Here is a 25,867-nt window from a genome sequence, read left to right as displayed (position 1 = left end):
AAAAAAAATGAAGCTGATGGCCGGATGTGTGGTCCTACAGCAGATGCCGACGGAGTAGGTACTCTGCCGATCGGATACAGTTACTATCTAGAGCATCTCTTGCTTTGATCAGATGGAAAAAGGCATATGAGCAGGTATTCCAGCCGATTCAATACATCCACTGGTTCTATAAAAGATAGCCAATGTATCTGTCGGCTCTAGAGGGTGAGACGCGATTGATGCTGTTATAATGGTTAAGGCTCCAAACAAAATGACAACAGTTACTTTGTTGCTTGGCCGATGATATCTGGGAGATAAGTCTCAAATCCTGCACGTTGGAGACACAAATGAGTATTTATTAATGGAGCCGATGGATAAGGCCAATGCAATGGATCTTAGTGCATCGTTAATCTGTGGAAGCTCTGTTGCCGATCACGGAAGGAAGTAGAGGAGCAATGTATTTATGGGATTTTTGTACTTTGCCGATCGCTGGTGATTCTGTTGCCCAGTAAAAAGGTGGAAAGCAAAACCAATCGGCTATATACTTGGTCTATGGCAAAGAAACCGGTCAAGATTTCTTTTAATACAAAAGTGTGTTAGCCGATGAAAAAAAAGGGACTTGAGTAAGAAGGCCAGCAAGATTCACAGCCATCAAATATCTGATGAACTCCTTCACGTTGGCTGCTTATCTATGTCATGAGAGATATTAAATCATTCCACCGTCGGCTTGCAGTTAGCAGATATGCATTACTGGTTTGCACCAGGCAAATGAAGGGTCGATAACAGTTTCTCAAGAGGCAAGTTACAAACTGGGATGTCACTGTTACATAAGCATTGTCTCAATAGCTGAAAGAATTATTCAGAGATGGGAATTTGCAGATCGTATAATCGGCAACGATGTACTAGCTACATTTATCGATCGTGCACTGCCGATATATGAATTGGCCGATGGAAACGGTTACGAGACGTCGATGCCATGAACAGCGGAACCATTGGTGTCAGCAATGATCGATATTGCTGAGGGAAGTGCAGCTGCTCAAGAGCTCCGACCATACGCTCGTACAAAACCCAATTGGAGATTACAGAAGGAATGTTGATCCCATTGGTTTCCGATGAAGGAATGAGAGGACAAGTTCCAGAGTTTCTCCTGTTAAAAGCCAATTCATGGGACTCAAAACTAGAACAGCAAGATTTCATAGCCGATAGAGATGCTGCCGACGAAGGCAATTGACCGGTCAAACTGTGATGGTGCCGTGCCATCATGCAACCCACACACATGCCGCAGCCAGTGGTGCTCAATATGCGAACATGACCAACATCCTACGGCATGCACGCAAGCAAGAAAGATTAACATCGTTCAGCAGGCATGAAAAGCAAGAAGACCATAAAGCCATGTACGCGTGTGCATATGGATTACATCTTGATGGCAGCTGACATTCAACCCGCAAGTAAGAAAGATCGACGTGGTTCCACATGCGTCCAAGATGCTAGCAAGAAGAATAATATCCACCAACATGCATGGAAGTGAGAAGCTCCCAAGGCCATGCACGCACGTATGTATGTGGAGATAATCGATAAGCCAGAAAAGAAATAAGCTTGCAATTGGCTCATATGCCGTGTCGATCTGCATCAGTCAGAAAGGGCAGGGTGTCATGCAACCAGTGGCGAATCCAGAAATTCTTAAAGGGGGCTGATTTCTTCTTTCCTCTCTTCTTCCTCTCCTTCCTCATCTTTTCTTCTCCAAAATGAAGGGGGCTAAGGGGGGCTCCATGGTGTTTTTGGATCTAGGGGGCTGGAGCCCCCTAGACCCACTGCTGCCTTCGCCCCTGCATGCAACAGAGATTGTCTGAAAGCGATCGGGTGCTCTAGCCTAAGAGAGGGAGGGTGTGAATTAAACAATATAAAAACCTTAATCTATGGCTCCAACTAATTTGCACAAAACTTAAACTAAAACAAACTATTTAGATGTGCAACTACGGATCACCTTAGTGTGAAACCCTCAACCCAAAAGAGTTTTGCAACCTATAACCAATCCTAGCAAGATACTACACTAAGAAAGTAAAGGCACACACGTTGCAATAAGAAATGCGGAAGCTTAAATAGAGGGATGAGAGAAAGCGAACTCTCGACACGAGGATTTATCCCGTGGTTCGGATTGCCACAAAGGCGCCCCTACGTCCACGTTATTGAAGCACTCACGAAGAGTATCGCTTCCCGGCAATCAAGTCTCTTCCGTGAACACAATCACGGTCACCTTGATCCCGATCTTCACTAAGGGAGATTGCCCACGAAGGAGGGGTCTCCGTCCCCCGCACAATATCGTTGACGCCGCTCCACACCAAGCCGGAGGGTCGTTGACTTGCCGGCGAGCCACCAAATCTCCAAGGATGGCCGACGCACCAAGATACAAGGATGGTTCACTTTAGAACCACAGCACAAGGATCTAAACCTTGCTTGATCACTGTTGTCGGTCGAAACCCACCGGCGAGCAGCGACAGGCAACACGAAGAGCCGGGAGGTCGCCGGGACGCTGGCAGGCACTGCTCCCTCGTCGACGGCCCGCAATTCCAGCAACGCGCCACGGCTTGTGAAGACGCAGGGTGTGCCACCTGACCTATACCCGATCAGGAAGGTGCGGACGTGCTTGCAATGATTTGCCTGCATACACAAACACGTGGAAATATAAGTCCGAGTCGTGGTCAGCTCCCCGGGACGACTCTTGCATCGGCTTTAAAGAGCCGATCGAGTCCCGGTGTCAGATGGGATCTATTTGCATCCGGATATTGGTGATTAAAGCGAATAACGGTAAAGTTGCTTCAATTAAATCTAATTGATCTAATCCACAATGGTAAAGGCTTCACTGCTAGATCGGAACATCCTACACGTGATTGGGCCTAATAAACGTAACAGATAACTAAACCATAACCAAAACAGAGGCCTAAGAACTAGCAAGAGCCGATTTTTAGTCGATTGTGCATGGAAAAACAATACTTTTAAGTTTGTCTTTTTATAAAATAAAAAACGCCTTATATTTCGTTGTGTTCGTTTGGCAGTGGTTGGTGACTGGTACTGATTTGTTACGAGAGAACCGTACTGCTGGCTGGTGTTGATTTAATATGAGAGAACAATACTGCTGGCTGGTTGACTGACAAGCCAAACAAACAGAGCGCGATAGATGGAGTGTACGAATGAAACAAATTGAACTCAGGAAGGCGAGTCCTACTTAACGTAAACAAGTGATAAACATGTGCGTTATGGCGTCTAGCTGGACGAGCCATTCAGGCTGTTTGTGAATTCCCCATGCGTGGATTTGAGGCAGCGAAAAACAGTTCCGCAAGTGAAGTACTCCATTGTTCCAACTTCCAGATTATAATTTGTTTGACTTTTTTAACCTTAAATTTAATCACTTATTTTATTCAACAGTTTGTGCAAAATACCATTTTTTCGTTTGTTGTGCCATGTTTTATTAAAACTAGGCAGGTTGGCGCGCTTTGCGCGCCTGTAGCAAAAGATTTGATGTAAAATAATAATAAAAATATATTATCGTATATTACAGTTAAAGCAATATCGTGTTGATATATTTTGGCAACGTGTTGATGTATTGAATGAAGTGTGATAGGTATAGTTGATAGATTGTCATATAATTATATTTTGCGAGTTTATGAAGTGGAATTAAAATCCAATAAGTAGTAGGGGCTAGCACGTGTAGACGTAGTGTATGAAATATGGTTATTGTTTTCATATAAATAAATAATTAAATATATTTTGTGGGTGGATTCCAATTGAATATTATGTGGGTAACACCTAAATAACACACAGGGCCTACATGGGCCCTGTATAAATAGTACATAGAAGAATTTATTTTGTGTATGTTAGTAGATATAATTGATGGATTATCTTACACTAATTATTAATTTTGGTAGAAAAAATGATAGGGTTAGAAATGAATGTATGATTCAATTATATTTTGCGAGTTCACAAAGTGAAAATAAAATCCAATATATAATAGAGGTAAATGTAGTATATAATTTTTTTCATAAAAAACTAAACATTTAAACACATGGGGGCCACTTTTTAATTTTTTTATTTTTAATTTCGAATTATATTTTTTTATTATGAACAGTACCCGGGGGCCACATGAAGAGTACCTTTTTATTATTTTTTATTATGAACAGTACCCCCGGCCCCACATGAACAGTGCATTTTATTATTTTTAAATGATGAACAGTACCCCCGGGCCCACGTGGGGCCGCGACGCATGAGCGCGCGCCAATTCCTGGCGCGTTAGTATAGTACTCAACAAGTTCTTCAAGAATAATTTAAATTTTCCTATCTTTGTATACATTTGTTAAATAAAATGAGCGGTTAAATTTGAGATAAAATGAAACATATTATAATTTCAAACAGAGGGAGTATAAGCATTTTTTTCCGTCGTAGATCGAAGCTCTTGCTCACATATTATAGTTTGACGACGTAACAAAGTTTACTCTCCCTTGAGACGTTTCAACAGCCGTATTTTTCGCATTGTACTACGTGCTCCAAGCCATGAAACACATGCGTCAGTCTGTCCTTAATTAAGATGGAGTAACCAGGGGCAATGAAGCATCCATACGTGCAAGATTGCGACGCCTGTGACTCCATCTCATCAGGTCTGGAAGAGAAGATGGATCATGGATCCTTGTTGTCAAAATCATGACGTGGACGCAATGAAGAGGGACATGGGAACCGACCCGTTTAAATGATGTGCGCGTTCTTTGACCGGGCGACGCTAGAAATTTTGACCGGGCATCTGGTTGGTTGACCGGCCGGGCGCCGGTGGCCAGCCGCTTTGCAGGCTCAGGCAGGCGCTCCGCCCGTCAGCCTCGCCGCGCGTACGTCCGCCGCCGCCGCCGGGGCAAGAAGACCGCCGGCGCAGCGGTCGTCGCGGAGACCGCACACTTTTTGGGTCGTGTCCAGCCCAACAAGCACGGCGGAGTGGACGGGCTAGGCTTCTGCCTGCTCTCCACTCTACTAGAGTACTGCTCCCTCCGTTCTTAATTATATAACATCATTGATTTTTTTCTTCATTTGACTATTCGTCTTTTTTAATAAATATTTATGTAAATAACTAAATTTTTAATAGACGTAAAGTTACTCATTTTCCGTCTCCAACATGCAGTAGTTCCCGTCTCCAACATGTCCACATGGAGAGGCTTCGTTGCCTTTCAGTCAACTTGACTAGACAAAGGGGTAGTTTTTTCGATGTTAGCAAATTAACATCGGTTTGCCTTCAGTAAATGCCTCCACACACACCACATTCATTTTCCGCCAGAAAGAACATTTGACCTTGACTCTCCCCAAGGACCAACTACTTGCAAATATTGCAAATAGTGTTTTCTGTATGTATACAACAAACTACTAGTGAAAGATTTCCTGCCACCATCTATTGCACAATCAAATCAACACAAAATTGTCCCAGCACTACTATATATGCATCTCCAACAACACAAGCTTGCAGCTTATTGCCGTTCTATAGAACTGCTATAGGCTGGATTTTTTATGTACCTTGATTGATTTCATTGATGCCCTAACCTCATGTACATGTTCATCAACAGAGTATTGTAGCCATAGTGCTATGGTTTCAACTCAAGCAAATTCTCTGCTGCCCAAATTGTGCTAATTCAATGTTTTCATGTACTGTATACGGCAAGACCGAAGCAGTGTTCCCCAAACATCAGAATTACCACGAAATGGCATGTTTCTGATTATTTCAGAAGATTCAGACAGTTGACCAGCACGCCCAAGATCTACCAAGATCAGATGTGCTGTGGCTTAATATTTCGAGCAATCATCTGACTGAAGTACTTTTCTGTCTCTCAACGAGGCATCCATGGCTACAGACTGACAACACTGCAATGTAGGATACATGATCATAGTCGACACCATCATCCTTCATCCCCAATTCCCCATATCCCAAGATCATAGTGTTCCATGAAGCAACATCCTTTTGTGTAATCCTATTGATCCAAGATCTTTGAGTCTGTATCCAGCATTCGCCATTTAGTGTACAAGTCCAGTAAAGAATTAGCTAGACAGGGTGGAGTACTTAACAATCTCCTCGTTCAAACACCATGAATTTATTTGCCTTGCTTAAATGCAGATAGATTAGCACATGCAGACAGGCAGCAGATGAAGGAAACAGCATCATACTCAACTCCGGCAGACCTCATCTGCTCAACCAGATGAAGAGATTTGAAACAACATGAGCTCTGCGAGTAACCCACAATCAAAGTGGTGTACGACACGTCGTCCTTATCAGACCTGTCAAGAACATTTCGCGCCAAGCTCAGTTGCTCACACTTGGCATATGCATCATTCAGAAAATTTGATACAAACAAATCAGACATCAAGCTTCTGCGGAATGACCATGCATGTATCTGCTTACCCATCTCGCCCTTGAGCAGACTGGAAGCAGATTCACTATGGTGAATGCATTTGGGCATTCGCGTGTTGCCCGCGAAGACTTCCGCGAGGAGGCCGCGGCGTGGAGCTCGAGGCCCTTGTCCGGTCGCTCCTCGGCGGCAACGGCGGCGGCGTAAAGGGCGCGAAGGGGAAGGTGCGGTCGTCGGGGTCACGCCGAAGCGCTGAGCGCACCACCATGCGGTTGTACACCCGCAGGGCCTCGGCGGGGAGAGGGAGTTCCAGAGGAAGGCGGAGCGGGTGGCGGCGGAGGACGAGGCGCGCCGAGGGGACGTCGCGGAGCGCGGCGTTGGAGGGGCCGCCGCATTGGTGGGCGCGAAACGGACGGCCATGTGCAGCTGTTCACTGGAAATCCTGAGGGAAAAATCCAATTTTCGGTAGGTTTTCAGTGGTAACTGAGTGCTCGGTCATTTGTACCCCATCAGGAAAACTTTGCTGCATACTGAAGAACAATTGTGTGCATTACTGCTGGTTGGATTACCCTACCAAAACCCATCCACTTCCCTCTAGATGCAGGGTGGTTGCAAAGCATCCCCTATCCATGGTTGGATTTGGCAGGCTAACATTTTTGCTCCCCTTATCTCAGTGCACCTGATGTTTCATGGGTGGTATTATGGTTGGTTTTAGTAATCCGTATGACTGAAAAGTGCTGTATACACATACACTCTACGAAGCATCAATCATCCATTTGGTGCCTGAGCTTCTTGCACCGTGGTGATCACAGTGTCACCGCAGGGAGGGTGTCCTGGGTACTGTCTGTCGTTGAGGGAGTCGAAGACAAGGCATTCCTCGAGCTCCAGACGCGCGCGAGGAAGATGAAAGCCCGTGGGAACTTTCCTATATACGGGAGCTTTTCATGACTCAGTTTTGTTTCCCAATCCAAACTTCTTAACAATCACGGAATCAGAGAATTTGACATCCATAAACTATGGAATTTATTGAACTGGGGATAATTTACCAAAAATATTTAAGCTCATTAAAACCACACTTCAGTGAATGGGCTTCCAACAGCATGAACAATTGAAGAACTACTTGATGGTTGAATTTGATGTGATCATTAGCAAGACGCGGAGAGGTCAATTATATCACATCAGTGGTACTGATATTTCCACTTTAGTTTACTATAACACAATGTTTCCATTCCATACAAGTGAACAACAGATTTACAACTAGTACATCAATTAGCAAATTCACAAAAAAGTAAGAGAGAAACCTATTTCTGCTGTTGCTAGGTTGATGCCTACTGCCTAAGTAGGAGGTTCAATAAATGATGCACATACAAGATACAACAATCAGTAGAAAGGATACAACAAGATATTTACACATCAATGGTACTGCATCTTCAGAAATTTCTTTCACCACCAAATTGTGATGATGGCTGAACTGCAGCATATGTTGAATAGTCCTGCCACATTTTACAACACTGAACTTACTAAAGTAATAAAGTTTGAAGAGTTGAAGCAACTATGGTGAGATCAGTACAACAAGGGAACAGAAATAAAGGTCAATCCCCCTAACTGAAGAAGTGAGGAAGCAAGTATATGTACACTCTGATAAAGACAGGAATACCTAGAAACTAGACCAAGGTAGCCTAAGAAACACCAAAAATAGCCCTGTTGTCATATGTCCAACCTTGTTGTCATGATGAAATAAACTATTTAGAAGCAGATTTTGTGTATGTTTTGGAAGTTTGAAGGTAGAATAAAAGAATTGGCTAATATGCAAGATTAGCTTATTGCATGTATTCATTTGCTTAATGTTAAAATGGTCAGGTTAATTGTATTTCACCACGAATGGTTTGCAACCTCCAATCATATCTACTTCTTAACACTTGAAACCCTCAATTATGACAAGACATAGGCTAAAAAGCTCATTTTAAGTACCTGCGATGCACACTGAGGCACTGATTGCATATTTGTATGCCCTTGAATCTGACTTGTTGAAACACCAGTTGTAGGATATGCCTAAAAAGCATAAAAGGTGCATTCAGTAAACTGGAATCAGTTAATAAAACAACATTTTCATAAAGAAACACAATAGAACCACTACCTGGTAGTAGAAAGTTCTACCAATAGATGAGTTCGATGCAATGTCTTCCGCTGCATAATATTGATCTTGATTCGGTGGATCGACAAAAACCGAGCCAGCTGGCTGGGGCAAAACCACTTGTTTTACATTTCCTATGAAACAATTTTATAAAATCAAACTTAATCGTTGCATAAGCAAGATTGAATGCAAAGTGAAAGAGGATATACTTGAATGTTTCTCTTGTTTAGTTGATTTTTTCTTCCTCTTTTCAACCCTACTTCCATCTTTCTCTTTTCCCAAGGGATGCATATGCAATCTTTTGAGTTCACACACACTTTCCAGCGATTTTTCTCCACTCTCAAGCACATCCAGAATTAGTTTTCTGGTATTTTGATGACTTTTGCTCTTCATCAATAGATCATAAACAAACCTCATAGCTCTGTTACGATACATAAGCGCATAGCTGCGATCTTGTTCTGCAAATCCATCAACTGGAAACGGATATGTTTCTTTTCTGACATATTTTGTCCATCGCTTTAAAATATACTTTTCAGGAATCCTATCGACATTCTTGAGACCGAGTGCATTTAGAGCATGTGAACAAAGTACACCCATTGTCTCAAATTTTTTGCAACTACAGCTCAAGTCCAGAGTTGAGGTGTTAAGGAAAACTACCCAAACTTTTGGACCGCTTCTTTGCAGAATGAACTCAAACCTATACAATGTTTCATCACACTGAACTTCCTGATACGAAGTTGCACCACATCCATCTAGAAAATCTTTTTCAAGAGACTTATAGACCTTGTGCGTGTAAACTTCAGCAGCATGTTGCAAAATTCTGCTATGCTTGACTATACACTCCGGAGCAGCCTGGTTGCACTGAATGTCCTCTAGAGACTCATTTTTACGCCAAATACCTACAGTTTTATCCAGCTTGTGAACAAAGGTGGCGAGTGAAGTTGATTCATCGTCAATGCTGCTCAGAACATTGTTTGAACCCTCATTCCTATCCAATGATTCAATGCCACCATCAAATGCATCCTTATGAAGAGCTGTACACCATTTATGCCTCTGCTGATACAGATCGCTAAGCCACTGGTGTTTTTGCATGTTATATTCATGGTGCATCATGGCCCATGCTTCATCGAACTCTGCTTCTGACTCACATTCTCTCATGCACTTTGAAAGCATGCTGTGGAATGTTCCAGAATCATTGATAGTGCCTAAATGGGATTGCAGGTTCTTTTCAATGAACCGCTGACAAAGACAATGCCGTGTCCCAGGAAGAACATCTTCAATTGCCTTGGAGATTGATTCATTCTGATCAGTAAATATTGTTTTTGGAGGACGACCACCCATTGCCTCTAAGAATGACTTAAACAACCATTCATAGGATGCTGGCGATTCATCCAACAAAAAAGCACATCCAAACATGACATTTTGCCGGTGGTGGTTCACACCAACAAATGGGGCACATATCATATTGTATTTGTTGGTACGATGTGATGTATCAAACATCACAACATCTCCGAAACTGTCATAGTCAACCCGGCTTCTCCCATCCCTCCAAAAGAAATTAGCCATTCTACCTTCTTGATCTACTTGTACATCCCAATAGAACATACCTTGTTCATTTGCTCTGCGCTTGAAATATCCAACAAGGGCCTCACAGTCCTCTGGTTCAAGCAGTGTGTAACTACGGATGCTAAGCTGGCTGTGACATTCTGCACCATCTTCGTTTATATGCAAACTATCATGCATTGCTTGGATTTCCGCATTCACCATTGCACTCAGCACACCAGATTTTGGGACTGAAAGGGTCCTCACTGATCTCAGTAAGTGTATCTCTTCCGGCCTAACCAACTCATGATTGTGTTCAGGAATTATCTGAATAACTCGCCATTGACCTTCAGAATCAACTCTAAAACGGACCATCGCTTTGCAATTAGTTCTGGTCTCTGGTTTGTTAAAGTTTGCCTCAGTAAGCTGCTCGTCATCCTTCAAACCTTCTTTTGAGCAGTAATAATCTTTTGTACGGATGGTTTTGGTTCCTGTAAAGTAGTATTGCTTTCCCTTTCGAACACTAAAGCCCATACGGTGCCCATAGTCACAGTACAGCCTGTAAGCTTCTTCCTCACTATATGCAACTTTATTCCGCAATTCTTCGGTTAACTCTTCACGGCTTGGGATTATAGAACTATGTTCCCTATCCTCTTCATTTCCTGTGGGCTCTTCTTCCCTTCCCTGCTCTTGGTTGTCAAAGGCCACTTGCTCCCCATTTTCAGCACTGTAAATTATTTGCTCCATCTCTCCATTCTCCTGAGCTTCTTGTTCATCATCTCCGACACTGTCAAGACAGATGGCCTCACCATCAATCTCGATAGCAATGCTAGTACCTTCCATCACTACATCATGAAAGGCAATGTATTGGTTCAAATGCCAAGAAAGTGTGCGAATAGACCTACCAAACAATACAAAAGCATGATTGATGCAACAAAGGAAACAGATACACTAGAATCAGAAGCAATATTTGCAAGCCCAACCCACCCCCAGCACACACACATACACACGACTATTTGAAGATGAAACCTACTTGCCAACTTGCCATTGTCTTAAATTATCCACACGACTATTTGAAGATGAAACCTACTTGCCATTATCTTAAATTTTCAGGCTTCTATAGGAGTAGTCAGTCAACAAATCCGAGTAAACCCTATGTCAATTGCTAAACTGCAATAAACCAATGGATGTGACAAGTGACGACCTCCGCAAAGCTTGTTATTTTGAGACTCAAATAGAACGAAGATGCCAAAATCTCGGGCTGAATCTAAACTCGAATTGAGTAGAAATTTGGCGAACCTTTGGGCGAGCACTTCAGCCCTCAGCAGCGGCTGAACAACCGAGGAGATGCCCACCGGGAGTGAAACCGAGCCGGCCGCCTGACGGCAGGAAGAGGAGCGGCGGCAGGCCGGCCGACTGCTGCAACGATACCGGGACGAGGGAGAGAGAGGAGCGGAGGCCGGCCGATAGCTGCAGGGATACCAGGAGGAGGGAGCCGGGAGTGGAGGGCGGGAGAGCAGCGGTGGTTTGGCTGCTGCTCATGTGCACGCGGCTGGCAACTTCCCTCCGTTCCGGTGGTGGCGCCGACGCGTACGACGCCCTAGCTTGCCGTCGCCGCCGCCTGGGCTGGGTCGGGGGGGGGGGCTCGAGTTGGGACTAGGGAGAGTGGCTTGGATGGGTCGGGGGACCCGCTCGGCTGCACCAGGCCGAGAACCACAGGCCCACAGCCCTCAGAGAGGTTTTTTTGAAAGGCAGCCCTCAGAGAGGGTTTTTTTTAAGGCAGCCCTCAGAGAGGTTGTTTGGCCCGGTGAAAAAAAAAATAACTAGAGGTAAAATCGTAAAGGAGATTTTTTAACCTCATGGTCAAACAACAGATGCTCCATGTTTGTACATGTCAAATATTGGGTCAGACTTGAGGGCATCCAACCCAAAATTCTACTCGTAGTTTCTATACATGCTATGTCACGTAAACACGGCTTCTAGAAGTTATATTCCTAATGGATGATTTCTTCAAAATAAATTACTATCCAATTATATCTCTTTTCTCTTTTCTCCCTCCAATCCTCTCTTTTTTTATCTTGGTTTTCATGTAGATATGGTTTCATGCATTAGGCACGGTTTCTTCATATTTTTCTTCTCTCCTTATTAACTCTTCTGTCACCTTAACTTTTTGTTTACATGGTAATGTATTTAATGCTACAGAAATCAGTTGAGTTTGAGGGTTGGGACTGCCCTGAGAGGGGCAGAGTTGCAAATGATAAAATGGCAAATTTAACCTTGAGGAGAGCACCAGCTCCGTACCCTGGGCTGAGAAAGGTACAATGGGACAAGTGACAGGCAGACAAACGCTGGGGAAGCAGCTTGGGGTCATTGTTTTTTGGGTAATTGGAATCTATACTTTTTTATAAAAAAATAAAATTGGGATCTATACTTCTGTAGCTTCATCCTTTTATCGGGGAATACCGGAATAGATACACATCAATCATCTGATGCAATACTAGAAGAATAGCTCTCTTTTTACCAACTGGTACAACAATGCATACCCTTTATTTCATGATGTCTCGATGGTATGAAGGTCAACCACGATTTAGTATAGCGGTGCCAAGAATTGCTTCTTGAACGGAACCCATGAATCCTCTTGATGTAGATTAGTACAGGAGAACTTGGGAGGAAAAAAGAAATATCTCATGAGTTAAAAGAGAAACTAGTCTCCCATGAGCAACCAACCACACGGGAATACTGAAAAAGGACAGCTCTGACCTGAGTCAGTACCAGAACAAGGCCTACAAATCAACTCAGAATTTCCATTCACTAGATGAACATCACAAAATTCACTAATATGCAGAACAAAAAGCATCAGCAACAACAGAAACTAGGATTATACAACCAAAACATCGATCGCCTAATGGTCATCTGCCGAACCAAACTATCCTCCTCTCGTACACGTCTACTGTTAAGCTTTCCAATTGCACACTGCAGGGGCGATGCGCTGCATGTCAGAGATTCCAGCTTGTCGTGAATTGACAATGCTAGTCATAGCAGAAGTGGGTGGAACTCCCGCTCTTAGCATTTCAAAGATGCCTCTGGTGACATTTGTGCTCGCTGGCTTGCTCATCTAAGATGCCCTGTCGCAGGGATAACGGGATATTGCACAACTCCAAGAGGCATTTTTGCGTTGTTAGGGTTCTCTCCTGCTCCGCCGCCATCACAGCTAGGTTCCAGCAAGCGCATTAGGGAGAGGAAGATTTCCATTCTAGTCACATCCCTGTTAGCCTGAATAAGCATGACAAAGTAAGAACTACTACCAAAATGGCACAGCAAAGGAAACAACATGAAATTAAATCCATGTAAAAAAAAGAAAATATGCAGCATGCTCTGAGGGGAAGCTAATATTGGCTTGTGAGTTCTCAGCAAACCTAGTGACCTTCTTAACGCACTGAACTGCTCACCTCAACAGTGAAACGTGCCCAGATTTTATTTTTGCGCGCTTCCATCACACCCCTCAAGATGGTTAATCCTAGTCCTTTGATAAAGTCAGCTATCTCCAAGAAGATACCCCTATCCTCACAAAGCATCTGCAGAGACACCAATGTCAGCAATGGAAATAACAATTGAGAACGACAGAATAGAAACAGCTTGCATAGCAGGATCATTTACCTCCACAAGCATCTGACGAGGCCGCTCAAGATCCTCAACAATGATCGGGCAAGTCATAGATTGACTACCAACATCAAAGGCCCAAGTTGCACCACCTTCGAAGTAGTCTTTAAGCGGACCATTCTCACCACCAAGTATCTGTTTGGGGTTTATCGATAGTGTCACAAAGGATTCATGAGTTTCAGCATCATCTTATCAAATAGGCTGCACATAGAGGATCAAAGTATATGCAGTACCTTAGATTCATTAGAGTCCTTGAGGTTGTCCGCATGCTTCGTCACACTTTGCAAGAAAAGCATGTGCTTAATGGTCTTCTCTAATAACGCATCGATGCTACACTGTTGACAACAAACAACGTGAGAATAACATTGATGGCAATACAAGGATATGGAAAGTTTGAACCAAGTCAAGTGCAATTGAAATCTTAAATAACCATAATAGACATTTAAAATGTGCCAAGTCAACAAAAGAGGATACCTTTGCCCCATTAGGTACAAGTTCCCGGAGCTCCTTTATACGATCCTGAATAAGCTGACGGTCCTTCGGTCGTGGCTTAGGATTCTCTCCTGGCCGAGATCTCTTCCGACTTGCCTTGCTTGACGTATCAACGCCCTTGCTGTTTGAGGCTGAAGCACTTTCACATTTCATGTTCTGTCCACTCTCAATCCAAAGGCGTATCTGAGATTTATGCATTCCATTATTTTGGGAAAGACAACCATCCTCTTCGTTCTCTAGGAAAGATGGCTGTTTAACCAAATTTGAAACAGTCAACTCATTCTTGATTAGCGAAGGAGCACCAGATGATTCACAGTGCTTTGGATCTTTTGAGCGACAATACGAACTGCTAGGAATATCTGTCACCGAAGTCTTGCAGGAGGCACTGTCACCAGAGATCTGCTTGCCACCAGGATTGACATTGGAAATAACCGCATCCAATAGTTGGTCGGTATCAGTAAGGGAGAAGATCCCAGAATAAGGGAACTCGCCATCCACTGAATCAAAGGCTGGAGATGTATCGACATGAACAGAGGACTCAGGTGCACCTCTATTTGAACTCTCAGGTTTCGCAGCTTTCCCGGTAAGATCATTATCCACATTGTGGTACAAGTGATGAAATTCAGAACCGAACATATCAAACAAATCACTTTCTGCAATAGGATCCATAAGGAGCGACGGTACTTTCTCATTAGAGATGTCTGGGAGCTTGCGTCGATCCATATTCTTGACAGCTTGAACAATTGCATCAGCAGGATCATGTACTTCATTAGCCTTTTTTGGGCCACCAAGATCCGAACTACTAATATGCTTCTCTTGAGAAATGGCTGTTTTCAAGCTACTAGAAAGATTAGAGCCAGATGACACAGCTGCAGAAGCTTGAAAGGTCTCTCCCTTGTGACTCTCCATTTTCATAACAACTTGAGCAGATTGGGGTATTTTATATGAAATAGCTGATTTATGCCCTGCACTCCCAGAAGTAGAATTGCATCTTTGTTCTAGATTTTGATTTGCAGTGCTGGCATACAGGTTACCCTTGACTACCCTAGTACCTTCTGGGAGAAAATCAAAACCCCCATGACTATTAACAAAATCTGACACCTGGCTTCTGCCATGCAACAGAGTCATGTTTGTGTTTTCATGGACTAAAGGGTTCCGATATGCAAGAGACTTCAAGAGAAAATTTCTGGGATCTGACTGCTCACCCATGTTTCCTTGTTCTAACTGTCTACTGCTAGTCATCAACAATGGATGTTTTTCCATTGACGTTGAGATAGATGAGATAAAATCAGAGCTCACGACACTACTTTGAGAGTTACTTTCAACTCTCCTGTCACAGTATGGGTTTTGGGGTCTGAACCTCATGTCAGGAGCATATATAATGTGCTCTTTAACCGATTGACCATTTCTTTGTGCAACCATAAGCAACGAAGCATTACTACCTGTGTTTGCCAACGTACTACTAGACACAGTTGTGGCATCCAGGCCATAGCATTGTTGATATGTTACTGGGGATCCACCAAAAATATTTGAGCGTGCATCTGCAGAGTAGATACTTGGGGGAGCATTCAAAGGGCGCGACTGGACCTTCTGGTTCGATTCCTTTTTAACAGATGACGATGAAGCCATACTTGATCGATTATTTAGCTGAGAACACAGCTTCTTATATTGGAGCACAAGGTTAGTATCTTCCACTACCTGCCAGAACGTAAGCATTTGTAAGCTCTAGCATATCAAAAGAATGGTTAGCAGAGTCTATGATGGAGAGAATAATGGATGTATTCCTCCAACCCTAGAAGGGTGGGTATATATAAATCCTATACATGGGCCTCTAGATGGACCTCTATACACATGGGCTCAATATACACCAACACCCCCCCGCAGTCTGAACTACCGACACAGCGGTGTTCAAGACTGGGCAACAAGAAAGCCAACACCCCCCCCCCACACACAGTCTGAACAACCGGCGCAGCAGTGTTCAAGACTGGACAAGAAGAGAGTACAAAGGGCTAATACCCCCTGCAGCCACAACTAGCCACCGGCTACGTTGAGGCTGGAGCGAAACTCCGAAAAGGTCGAGGAAAGCAGCCCCTTGGTGAAGATGTCAGCAAACTGGGAGGTAGTCGGGACATAGAGTACCCGAACATCGCCGATGGCGACTCTATCGCGCACGAAGTGCAGGTCAATCTCCACATGCTTCGTCCGTTGATGCTGGACGGGGTTGGTGGAGAGATACACGGTGTTGACATTGTCGCAGTAGACGAGCGTGCTCTTGGCGAGCGGGCTGTGGAGCTCCGCCAAGAGCTGTCGTAGACAGGACGCCTCCGCCACGCCGTTAGCGACAGCCCGGTACTCCGCCTCAGCACTGGAACGGGAGAGAACTGGCTGCCGCTTGGACGACCAGGAGACCAGATTGCCGCCCAAGAAGACGGCGTATCCGGAGGTGGAGCGACGAGTGTCCGAGCAGCCAGCCCAGTCAGCGTCGGTGTAGACCACCAGCTCAGCAGAGGATAAGGATGGATTCGGATGTCTATTCGAATGTCAGATTTTTGGTCATTTTTCTTTGATTATGAACAAATAAGATGTAGAATTTACTATGTAAATTCATAGCCTTGTACTTAACATTGATCTTGTAAAGATTCAAAAAAACTAAACCTCAAATTTATCATATATATTCTCAAATAATAGATATAAAAATTCGAATACGGATCGGATACGGATACGAATCTTTTTTCACCTTTTTAATTGTAGGGAGCAAATAATACATAAAAAAATTTATACAAAATTTTATTCTTATGTGTAATAATATGCTTGATATTATAAAAAAAGATTAGCATAAAATTTTAAGCATATCTATTTTAAAATATCAAATTTGTTCTAAGAATTCGGATGTTTAGATCCATCCCTAGCAGAGGACGAGCGGTGAAGCACCAGACCGAGGTCCACTGTGCCATGGACGTAGCGGAGGAGACGCTTCAGCGCAGCAAGGTGTGACTCCCGGGGATCATGCATATGGAGACAGACCTGCTGGACAGCGTAGGTGAGGTCCGGCCTGGTGAAGGTGAGGTACTGCAACGCGCCGGCCAGACTCCGGTAGGCCGTAGGATCAGCCACCGGATCACCCAGATTAACAAACAGCTTCGCCTGAGTGTCGACAGGAGTGGAACAGGGCTTGCAATCAGTCATCCCAGACCGCTCCAGGATATCAAGTGCGTACTGCCGCTGGTGAAAGAGAAGACCAGACGGGCGAGGCTCAACAGTGACACCCAAGAAGTGGTGGAGCTGACCAAGATCCTTCATAGAGAACTCCTGCTGCAGAGAGGAGATGGCACTCTGAAGTAACTGCTGACTGGAGGCTGTGAGCACAATGTCAGCGACATAGAGCAGCAAATATGCAGCCTCATCCCCACGGCGTTAGACGAAGAGAGACGTGTCAGACTTGGCCTCGGTGAACCCCAATGTCAGCAAGAACGTGGCGAACCAAGAGTACCAAGCCCGAGAAGCCTGCTTCAGTCCATAGAAAGACTTGTTGAGCCGGCAGACCATATCCGGACGACTCGAGTCCACAAATCCCGCTGGCTGATAGCAGTAGACAGTCTCTGACAGAGTGCCGTGAAGAAACACATTCTTCACGTCCAGCTGGTGCACAGGCCAAGAGCGCGAGAGCGCAAGCGAGAGGACCGTGCGCACTGTAGCGGGCTTCACGACTGGGCTGAAGGCCTCATCATAGTCCACAACAAGCCGCTGAGTGAACCCGGAGAACCCAGCGAGCCTTGTAGCGCTCCAGTGTGCCATCAGCCCGACGCTTATGCGTCCAGATCCACTTGCCAGTCACCACATTGCAACCAGACGGACGCGGCACGAGGTCCCACGTCTGGTTGGCAAGAAGAGCCGCGTACTCCTCTTCCATCGCGCGACGCCAGTGAGGATCCGCCAAGGCGTCACGGACAGAGGAGGGTACCGAAGAGATCCGCGGCTCTCCCTCGGTGGCGGAGAGAGTCGCGGCCTGAGACGCCATCCGCCGAGTCACCATGGGATGGATATGCCGAGGATCCCGATGGATGACTGGCGGGTGGTACACCTCCGGCTCTGCTCGAGAGGGAGCCAGAGGCGGCGGCGGCGACAACGACTCCGGCGGCGGCGGCGCAGGAGCCTCCGGAGCAGGAGGAGGCGTCGGTGTTGACGCCGAACGACGCCGGTACACCTGCACCGGCTCAGCGTACCGCTGCGGTGCCGGGGTCGGCGCCGAGCGACGCCGGTACACCTGCACCGGCTGAGCGTACCGCGCAGGTGCAGGGGAAGGCACCGAGGCAGCGCGTGGCGCGACCGCGGGCACCGGGGCCGCGCTCGGCGCAGTAGGGATCACCGGAACGGTGTTGGTGTGCCGGAAAAACCTACAGGAAAAGGACAGACTGGTAACGGTGGTTGAACCACCGGGTCAGTCGAAAACAGAGACTCCCGCTCGGGGTCAGGAGAAGGTGTGAAGGTGGAGTAGGGGAAATCCGACTCGTCAAAGACGACGTGTCGGGAGATCAGAACGCAGCGAGAGGTGAGGTCAAAGCATTGGTACCCCTTGTGGTCAGTAGAGTACCCGAGGAACACACAACGAGTCGAGCGGGACGCCAGCTTGTGAGAAGCGGTGGCGGAGGTGTTAGGGTAACACGCACACCCGAAGACCCGAAGGTGGCTGCAGCGAGGAGGGGTTCCGAAGAGAGCGTGGTGTGGAGTGGGAGCAGGGGAAGTAGTGGACGGAAGGCGGTTGAGCAGGTAGGTGGCGGTGTGGAGGCTCTCAGCCCAGAAGCGCGGGGGCAGATAAGCCTGGATCAGAAGGGTGTGCACGACGTCGTTCGTCGTGCGAATCATCCGCTCAGCCTTGCCGTTCTGAGGAGAGGTATACGGACAAGACATACGCAGCTGAACACCCCGAGAGAGGAAGAAAGAGCGGGAGGTGGAGTTATCGAACTCCCGCCCGTTGTCACACTGGACGGCCTTAACGGTGAGGCCGAACTGAGTAGACACCTAGGCAAAGAAGTGGAGGAGGGTGGGGAAGGTCTCAGACTTGGCGCACAAAGGGAAAGTCCAAGAGTAATGAGAAAAATCATCAACAATGACCAGATAATATTTATAGGCAGACATGCTGAGTACAGGAGATGTCCACAGGGCACAGTGAATCAGATCAAAAGCATGTGCAGCATGCGAAGAAGAAAAAGAAAGTCGAACATGACGACCTAACTGGCACGCATGACAGAGGTGCTCAGCAGGAGTCTTAGTACATGGAACATCGGTACTACGGCTGAGCTGAGCCAAAACGTCGCGACCGGGGTGACCAAGCCGGCGGTGCCAGGTGGTGGAAGAAGGCGTCACGGCAAAAACAGGTTACGAAGAAGCCGAAGGCGAGGAAGCGGAAGCAGGAAGCCAAAGAGTGTAAAGGGCCCCCGGGCTGTCACATCGGAGGAGCGGACGCCGGGAAGCCGAATCCTTCACAGTAAGACCATAAGAGTCAAATTCGACAGAACAGGAGTTGTCAGCAGTAAACTGGTGAATAGAAAGAAGGTTGTGAACCATTTGAGGAGCAACAAGAACATTAGGAAGACGAGGAGCAGAACCCACGGCGGTGACAGGAAGACAAGATCCATCACCAACCATGATAGAAGGAAAAGAGAAGTGTGGGGGTCGGACAGAAGAGAGATGCCGGCATCAGGAGTGGTGTGGAACGAGACACCCGAGTCGGCGATCCACTCGGTGCTGGCCGGCGGCGTCAGTCCCATGGTCAATGTTCTTAAGGCGTTGAGGCGAGCTGTGGCGCTCTACCCCCGCCACAACGCCTAGGCGACGCCTCACCTCGCCTAGGCGACGCCATAGTCAGGGAAAACAAATGAGAAAAGAAAAAGAAAAGAGAGAAAAGGGCAAGGAGAAGGTAAGGCCCAGCCCACTAACAAGCCCATGACCACCTTATCTGTGTTTACCCCATCCTCCCCGTAACCCTACATCCAAAACTGCCGTCGTTTCTCCCTCACAGCAGCGCCACTCCTCTCTTCCTCCCTCGCAACAGTGTCGCCGCTCCTCCCTTCCGCCCCGCATGCCTCTCCTCCCTTCCGCCGGCGCTCCCCTGCACATCGACTGTAGCCGTAGCAGACCCGCGCAGCAATGAACCCCGGCATCCCCTCCAGCTGCTCAAATGGGGCACCGCAGCCGCTCCCCCTTCAAGTCCTCGCACCTCCCCAATTTCTTGGGGGCCAGATCTCGCCGGCGCCCTGTGCCGTCGAGGATGAGGAAGGCAGAGGTCGGCGCCTGCTAGTTCTGGTAACCTTCTTGCTCCTCCTTTCATCTCCGGGTCGCTCCTTCCCCTTGCTCTTCCTCTCTTCAAGCTGGGCGTCGGCGACGCCTTGGCCTCCCTGAGCGCCTTGACGCCTTGGCGTCGCCTAGGCGACGCCTTAAGAACATTGCCCATGATGCTGAAGGACTGCGCCAGAGCAGCCTGGTCCCACCCCCCAGGCCAAGTCGGCTGCTAGCTGGGCTGAGCGGGTGGGGTCCAGGACGGCGCGAAGAGTCGAGCAGCGCTAGTGAACATGGCCGCCGGCTGGAGCTGAGGACGAGGCCCCCCTCCCGGACCCTGAAACGGCCACATCGAGGTGCGCCCTGACCATGGGTTGCTGAAGGATGGCCAGGGCGTACCTCCAGGGGCAGGGGCGGGAGCCGGAGCACCCCAACGGCCCCCACCGGTACCGGTACCCCCAGAAGCAGGGCCACCAGTGCCGCCACCACCACCACGCCCCCCCCCCCCCCCCCCGGCGACGTCCACGGCCAACCCCACCTCCGGTCTGCCCGGCGGGAGCAGCACCAAGGAGGGAGGTGGCAGGAGCAGCAACGAGGGCGGCGGGGGTGGGCGAGGACGATCCGGGCATGAGACCCCTGGTGATCTCCTCGAGGGCGAGGTCGTCCCGGACCTACAGGAAAGTGGGGAAGGGCCTCTGGCGGGACATTGAGCACCAAGACCCGATCGGACACCGGATCACCGAGGTCGTGAAGAGCATCGGCCATGCCCTTCATCCGCCGGCAGTACTCACCGACGGATAGGCCCCCCTGCACGAAGGTGCGGAAGGTGGCGTCGAGCTGGAGGGCGTGGTACTCGGCGTTGCCGAGGAACTGCCCCTGGAGCGCCACCCAAGCCTGCAGCGCGGTGCCGCCGTGGGTCCTGACGAGGTCCTGAAGATCTAGGGAGATGGTCCCGAAGTTCCAGAACATGGCGACGCTGTCGAGGCGCAGCCACGCCACGTCCTGCGCCTCGATCGGCGTGTCGAGGAGGACGTGGTCGTCGAGGGCGTAGCGGCGAAGGGCGAGCAGGACCTGGTCCCGCCAGCGTCCGTAGGAGGAGGACGTCAGGTCGAGGGTGACCAGAGCCCTGATGTTCTGGACGCCGGCGGCCTGGAGGTGGAACTGGGCGACCATGAGGTCGGTCGGGTCGTACCGGGCTCCAGATCCAGCGAGCGAGGCCTGGTGGGAGGAAGAGACGCCGGGCTCGGGGTCGACGGGCCGGCCGGAGGAGACAAGGAGGAAGTGCTCCGCCTCAGCGACCCGGAGAGCGGAGGCGTCGGTCGCGACACATTCACGCTCCCAGGCGAGGGCAGTCGCGCGGACCCGCTCCTGGGCCGCCGAATCCTCCGACTTGGCGGCGAGGAGGGCCGCGGCGCGAGCTGCGTCGGCCTGCTGCCCACGGAGGGCGGCGGCGGCGAGTGGCGCATCCTCGGGCGCCATCCCGAGGCCAGACCATGCGGCACCGGGTGCTGCATCGACGACGGGCTGCTTGCCCGCAGCGACAGCGGCGCGTTGGGCCGCTGCGGCGCGGCTGGATCGGCGCCCGCGGCCTGCAGCAGCCGCGCTGCGGCCTGCAGGGCGGCCGGATCGGCGCCTCGCGGCCTGCAACAGCTGCGCTCGCGGCCCGCAGGGCCGGCCGGAATCGGCCGAGAGCATGCTGCTGGGCCCCGCAGCCCCAGCGCCCGTACGCCAGCAGCTGCGGCTAAGCAGCCGGCGTCGGGCGCAGGGGCCCAGTGGCGGCAGGGTGGATGCTGCCGCGGCCCCTGCGCCGGCGGCCTGGCCCCTGCGCTGTGCCGGGGGCGGCCAACGGGCCCCTGTGGCGGCGGCCCTGCGGCGCCTGGAAGCCAGAGGCCAGCCGCGGCGCCTGCGCCCGCGGCAGCGTCCGCGACCGGCACCCCCTCGAGGAGGACTAGCGCGGCGGCTGGGGAGGCCCAGGGTCGAGCGGCGGCGGCGGGAAAGCCGAGCGGCGGCGGCCGGGCGGCGGCGGCCCATGCGCCCAGATCTGCGCGAGCGGGAGCGGGAGCAGAGGAGGGAGAGGAAGAGGAGAGGGGAGGGAAGGAGGAGAGGTGCAGCGGCGGCACCGGTGGCCGGCCGGCCATGGCGCCGCCGGTGGCTGGTGGTGCTGGCTGCTAGATGTTGGAGGGGAGAAAGGAACCCTAACACTAGGCTAATGATACTATGATGGAGAGAATAATGGATGTATTCCTCCAACCCTAGAAGGGTGGGTATATATAAATCATATACATGAGCCTCTAGATGGGCCTCTATACACATGGGCTCAATATACACCAACAGTCTACATAATGAGAAATCATAGTAAGATAATAATAAAATTCCCATTGATAGTCCTCTGAGAATCTTTTTCCGTATTTCTTTCACAGTAATCCCAATTGCTAAAATAGAGCAGAATCACAAGTTGTTCTGTTTTTCAGGTTTCCACTACCATCCACGAGATTTTGTCTTCCTCGAATCTCACCACAATATAGTTTATACAGATATCAAGAGAACAGAACATTTGACCGGTCAACAATGTACATAGTCTCATAGTCATAAAGAAGTACATCATGGCCCATATTGTAATGACAGAGAACAACTTCCAGACATGTAGAATGATATATTGTAATCCCAATTGCTAAAGCTAGGATAACTTACCACATTTGTAGAGCCTAGCTGCAGGACACCACGTGGTAACACAGGAATAATTGCAATAGTCTGCACAAACAATAACTTATTAAGCGTTCAGAAGCAGATACTGTGTCAGTGAATAATCTAGCATGCAAGAGCAAACGATCATACTAACCCGAATACCAGCAACAAATTGATGATTTATCTCAGCAGAAACCTATCATCATGAGAAGAAATTAATTATTTACAGAAGCCAGTACTGCCATCCAAATTTCCAAAACAAATAAACATCTCTGCTTAGGCAATAAGTAAGCCTGAGATCAAAGATAATGAGGAAATCCACATGGAGCGAGCATGAAAAAAAGGGACATAACAACATGGTTGATTTCAGCCCTAGGGCAAACCATACAAGCAAGAACCTCAAAATATGTTTCCACTTCTCCCGCATGTCTATTTGTTTTCTTTCGCAGCTACCTTATCACAATGACCACTTGTTCACAGAATAATTGACAAATTTCACTACATGCCAAAATTTCAAGACGTAGAACAAATACTTGAGGACAAAAAAAACCCACAAGGACTTCTGCAGTGGTATAAATCCCTTGGCCTCACGCTTTAAATAAGGTGGCAGCAAAATGGACCACGGAAAACTGGAAATGGGCTACATTAATATCAGTTCACAGGGAAAAAGGAGGAATTGTACCTCGGATCTGAGACTGTGATCATTGGCAGGATCGTGGATGATCCATTGATGGTTTCCGGTAAAAGCAGCACGGCCAATTGTACTAACAAATATGAACACAGCAGACATACATCAGTACAACTCGAACTTCTCCAATAACGCCATCAGTACAAAGAGCATTGCAAGCTGCAAATGCCATCCTTGCTTACCCTTCGCCAACGACATGAATTTGAGATGCCATAATCTTCCTAACAAGCGTGCACACGCTACTGCCTGGTTCGCACCCAGCGTCAGGAGCCTCAGATCCAGCGGAGCACGATGCGTGGCCACAGAAGCCGTCCTCCCAGACCAAATGCCTGCACATCACCGAGAAGCACATGATGAAGCTAGCATTACACAGGATCACAAGAGCATTTCGCGCATTCACGCCCTTGCACACCCCCAAGTACTAAAAAACATTCGCGCCAATTCTTTGGGTACATGTTCCAGTAAATTTGAGGCACCGCCAAAAGTTTCAGACACTAGTTTCTCCAACGGCAGAGCTCCCTTATTAGGAAGGATGCCTAGGAATATGCCCATCCGAATCTTCCCCACGCGCGTTTCACTTGTCTATAGGCAAATCTAGCTGAAACAGACGGAATGTGCACAGAATTCCAGAGCCCAAACCGGCAAATAAGAAGCGGAATATAAACGTGCCCAGAAAATGAGATGGGATTTCTCGCAAGATGGAGCTTAAGATCCAAAGAAAAAATCACGCCAAAAAAAAACAGAAAAGGACTGAAGGGAAAGGCTTACACAGGGTCCGCGGCGCCGATGGCCTTCCAGAAGACGGCGTAGGACCAGCCGACCTCCTCGCAGAGCCGCCGAAGCGCGTCCCCAACCGCCATCCCCGCGACGCAGAGCGAGAGAGAACCCTAACAACCCTAGCTCCTCGGGAGGCCGCAGCCGCCTCCAGCGCCCCTCTGAGCAGGACGGACGAACGGGACCGCCGCCTCCCTAGGCGCCGCGTCAGCTGGCGCGCCCGGCCTGCTTCGCGCGGAGCCCGCCGGCCCTCCTCGTCCTCACGCTTCCCCTCGCCGCCGGCGCGCAGGCGCCCATCAGGGGGGCGGGCCCACTCCTAGCCTCCCAGCAGGCGCGGGTCCCAGCGTCAGCGTCACGGTAGGGCCGCTTCGCTTCACGGGGTGAGGTAGCCGGCGGCGGCGAGCGAGCCTGCCTCCGTGCTGGAGCTCAGGGGGGAGAGTGGATTCGCTGCTGGGTGCTGGGATGATGCTGCGGCTCGTCAATGTCTTTGTGTGTCTTCCTCCTCGCTTTGGCTTTGGCCTCTTTGGGTTCTCACTTCACTTGCTGTTGCTGCTCTCTCTCTCCCTCTCGCTCTTGCTGTGTGTTTTGGCTCTCTTTCTTGTTGCTTTGCTGTGCTCGCCCTTTTGCCTTCTTTCTTTTTTTCCTTTCTTTTTTCCTTCGCAGCTCCCGAGGCAGGCATCATTCTCTCCACAGGGGGGGCAAAACGGGGATGCTAATGATAACCCTCTTCCTATGTTTTCAGATTGGCTGCGTGGTGTTGTGTGTGGTGCGGTAGTACTACCATGTGACAGTAATTTTGTTTAGAGCAACTCCAGCAACTCCTATTTGAATGATTAAAATCATATTTTAGTCATTTTGTTCAAATTTTCATCTCCAGCAGGGTCCCTACTTGGGTGAGTAAAATGAGGGGGTGACTAAATTTCCTCTCCTACCCCCTCAATTTGGTCACCCTCTACTTAGGCTACTAAAATTAGGGCCCACCATTTTCTTTTCCTTTTAATCTATTTAGAAGTCTATTTAGTCGGTGCTGCTGGAGTAGAGACTACATTTTGTGTGACTAAATTTGTAAAGTGGATGACTAAAATGAGTTTTAGTCACTCAAATTTAGTCACTCAAATTTAGTCACTCCACAGGAATTGCTACCCCCAACCCCAACCCAATTGGCGATGTGGGGATTTTCTCACCGAGCAAATTTAGCTCTAGCTTTTGAATGTCTCTGTGGAAATTTTCAAGGTTTGAAGGGATCCTTAATGCCTTTGATTAATT

The 25,867-nt window shown here is 48.4% G+C and overlaps 2 protein-coding genes across 4 annotated transcripts; both read right to left on the bottom strand.

The window, feature by feature from the left end:
- Nucleotides 1–7,510: 7,510 nt before the first annotated feature.
- On the bottom strand, nt 7,511–11,703 carry LOC120663640 (protein FAR1-RELATED SEQUENCE 9-like). 2 transcript variants are annotated; one of them, XM_039942521.1, is made up of 5 exons: nt 11,326–11,703; nt 8,694–10,871; nt 8,488–8,618; nt 8,322–8,402; nt 7,511–7,843 (listed from the first exon to the last, which is right to left on the bottom strand). In XM_039942521.1, the coding sequence occupies exons 2-5, from the start codon at nt 10,867–10,869 to the stop codon at nt 7,781–7,783; spliced, it is 2,451 nt and encodes an 816-aa protein (XP_039798455.1). In that variant the 5' UTR covers nt 10,870–10,871; nt 11,326–11,703; the 3' UTR covers nt 7,511–7,780. The 2 variants fall into 2 exon arrangements, with proteins under 2 accessions (XP_039798455.1, XP_039798457.1); XM_039942523.1 differs by having other exon boundaries at nt 7,519–7,843; nt 8,694–10,813; nt 11,326–11,656.
- Nucleotides 11,704–12,696: 993 nt separating this feature from the next.
- On the bottom strand, nt 12,697–25,203 carry LOC120663639 (transcription factor LHW-like). Of its 2 annotated transcripts, none has more exons than XM_039942520.1 (10): nt 24,596–25,199; nt 24,010–24,156; nt 23,822–23,903; nt 23,294–23,335; nt 23,146–23,205; nt 14,161–15,876; nt 13,920–14,021; nt 13,684–13,821; nt 13,476–13,601; nt 12,697–13,299 (listed from the first exon to the last, which is right to left on the bottom strand). In XM_039942520.1, exons 1-10 carry the CDS (start codon nt 24,685–24,687, stop codon nt 13,138–13,140), a joined length of 2,667 nt encoding a protein of 888 aa, XP_039798454.1. In that variant the 5' UTR covers nt 24,688–25,199; the 3' UTR covers nt 12,697–13,137. The 2 variants fall into 2 exon arrangements, 1 of the variants encoding a protein (XP_039798454.1); XR_005670552.1 differs by having other exon boundaries at nt 12,722–13,299; nt 13,920–14,016; nt 24,596–25,203.
- Nucleotides 25,204–25,867: the final 664 nt, after the last annotated feature.

Source organism: Panicum virgatum, chromosome 3N (assembly GCF_016808335.1).
Source record: "Panicum virgatum strain AP13 chromosome 3N, P.virgatum_v5, whole genome shotgun sequence".
Classification (NCBI taxonomy): domain Eukaryota; kingdom Viridiplantae; phylum Streptophyta; class Magnoliopsida; order Poales; family Poaceae; genus Panicum; species Panicum virgatum.
The sequence above is the reverse complement of the archived record's forward strand: the minus strand, read 5'-3'. Positions and strand labels throughout refer to the sequence as shown.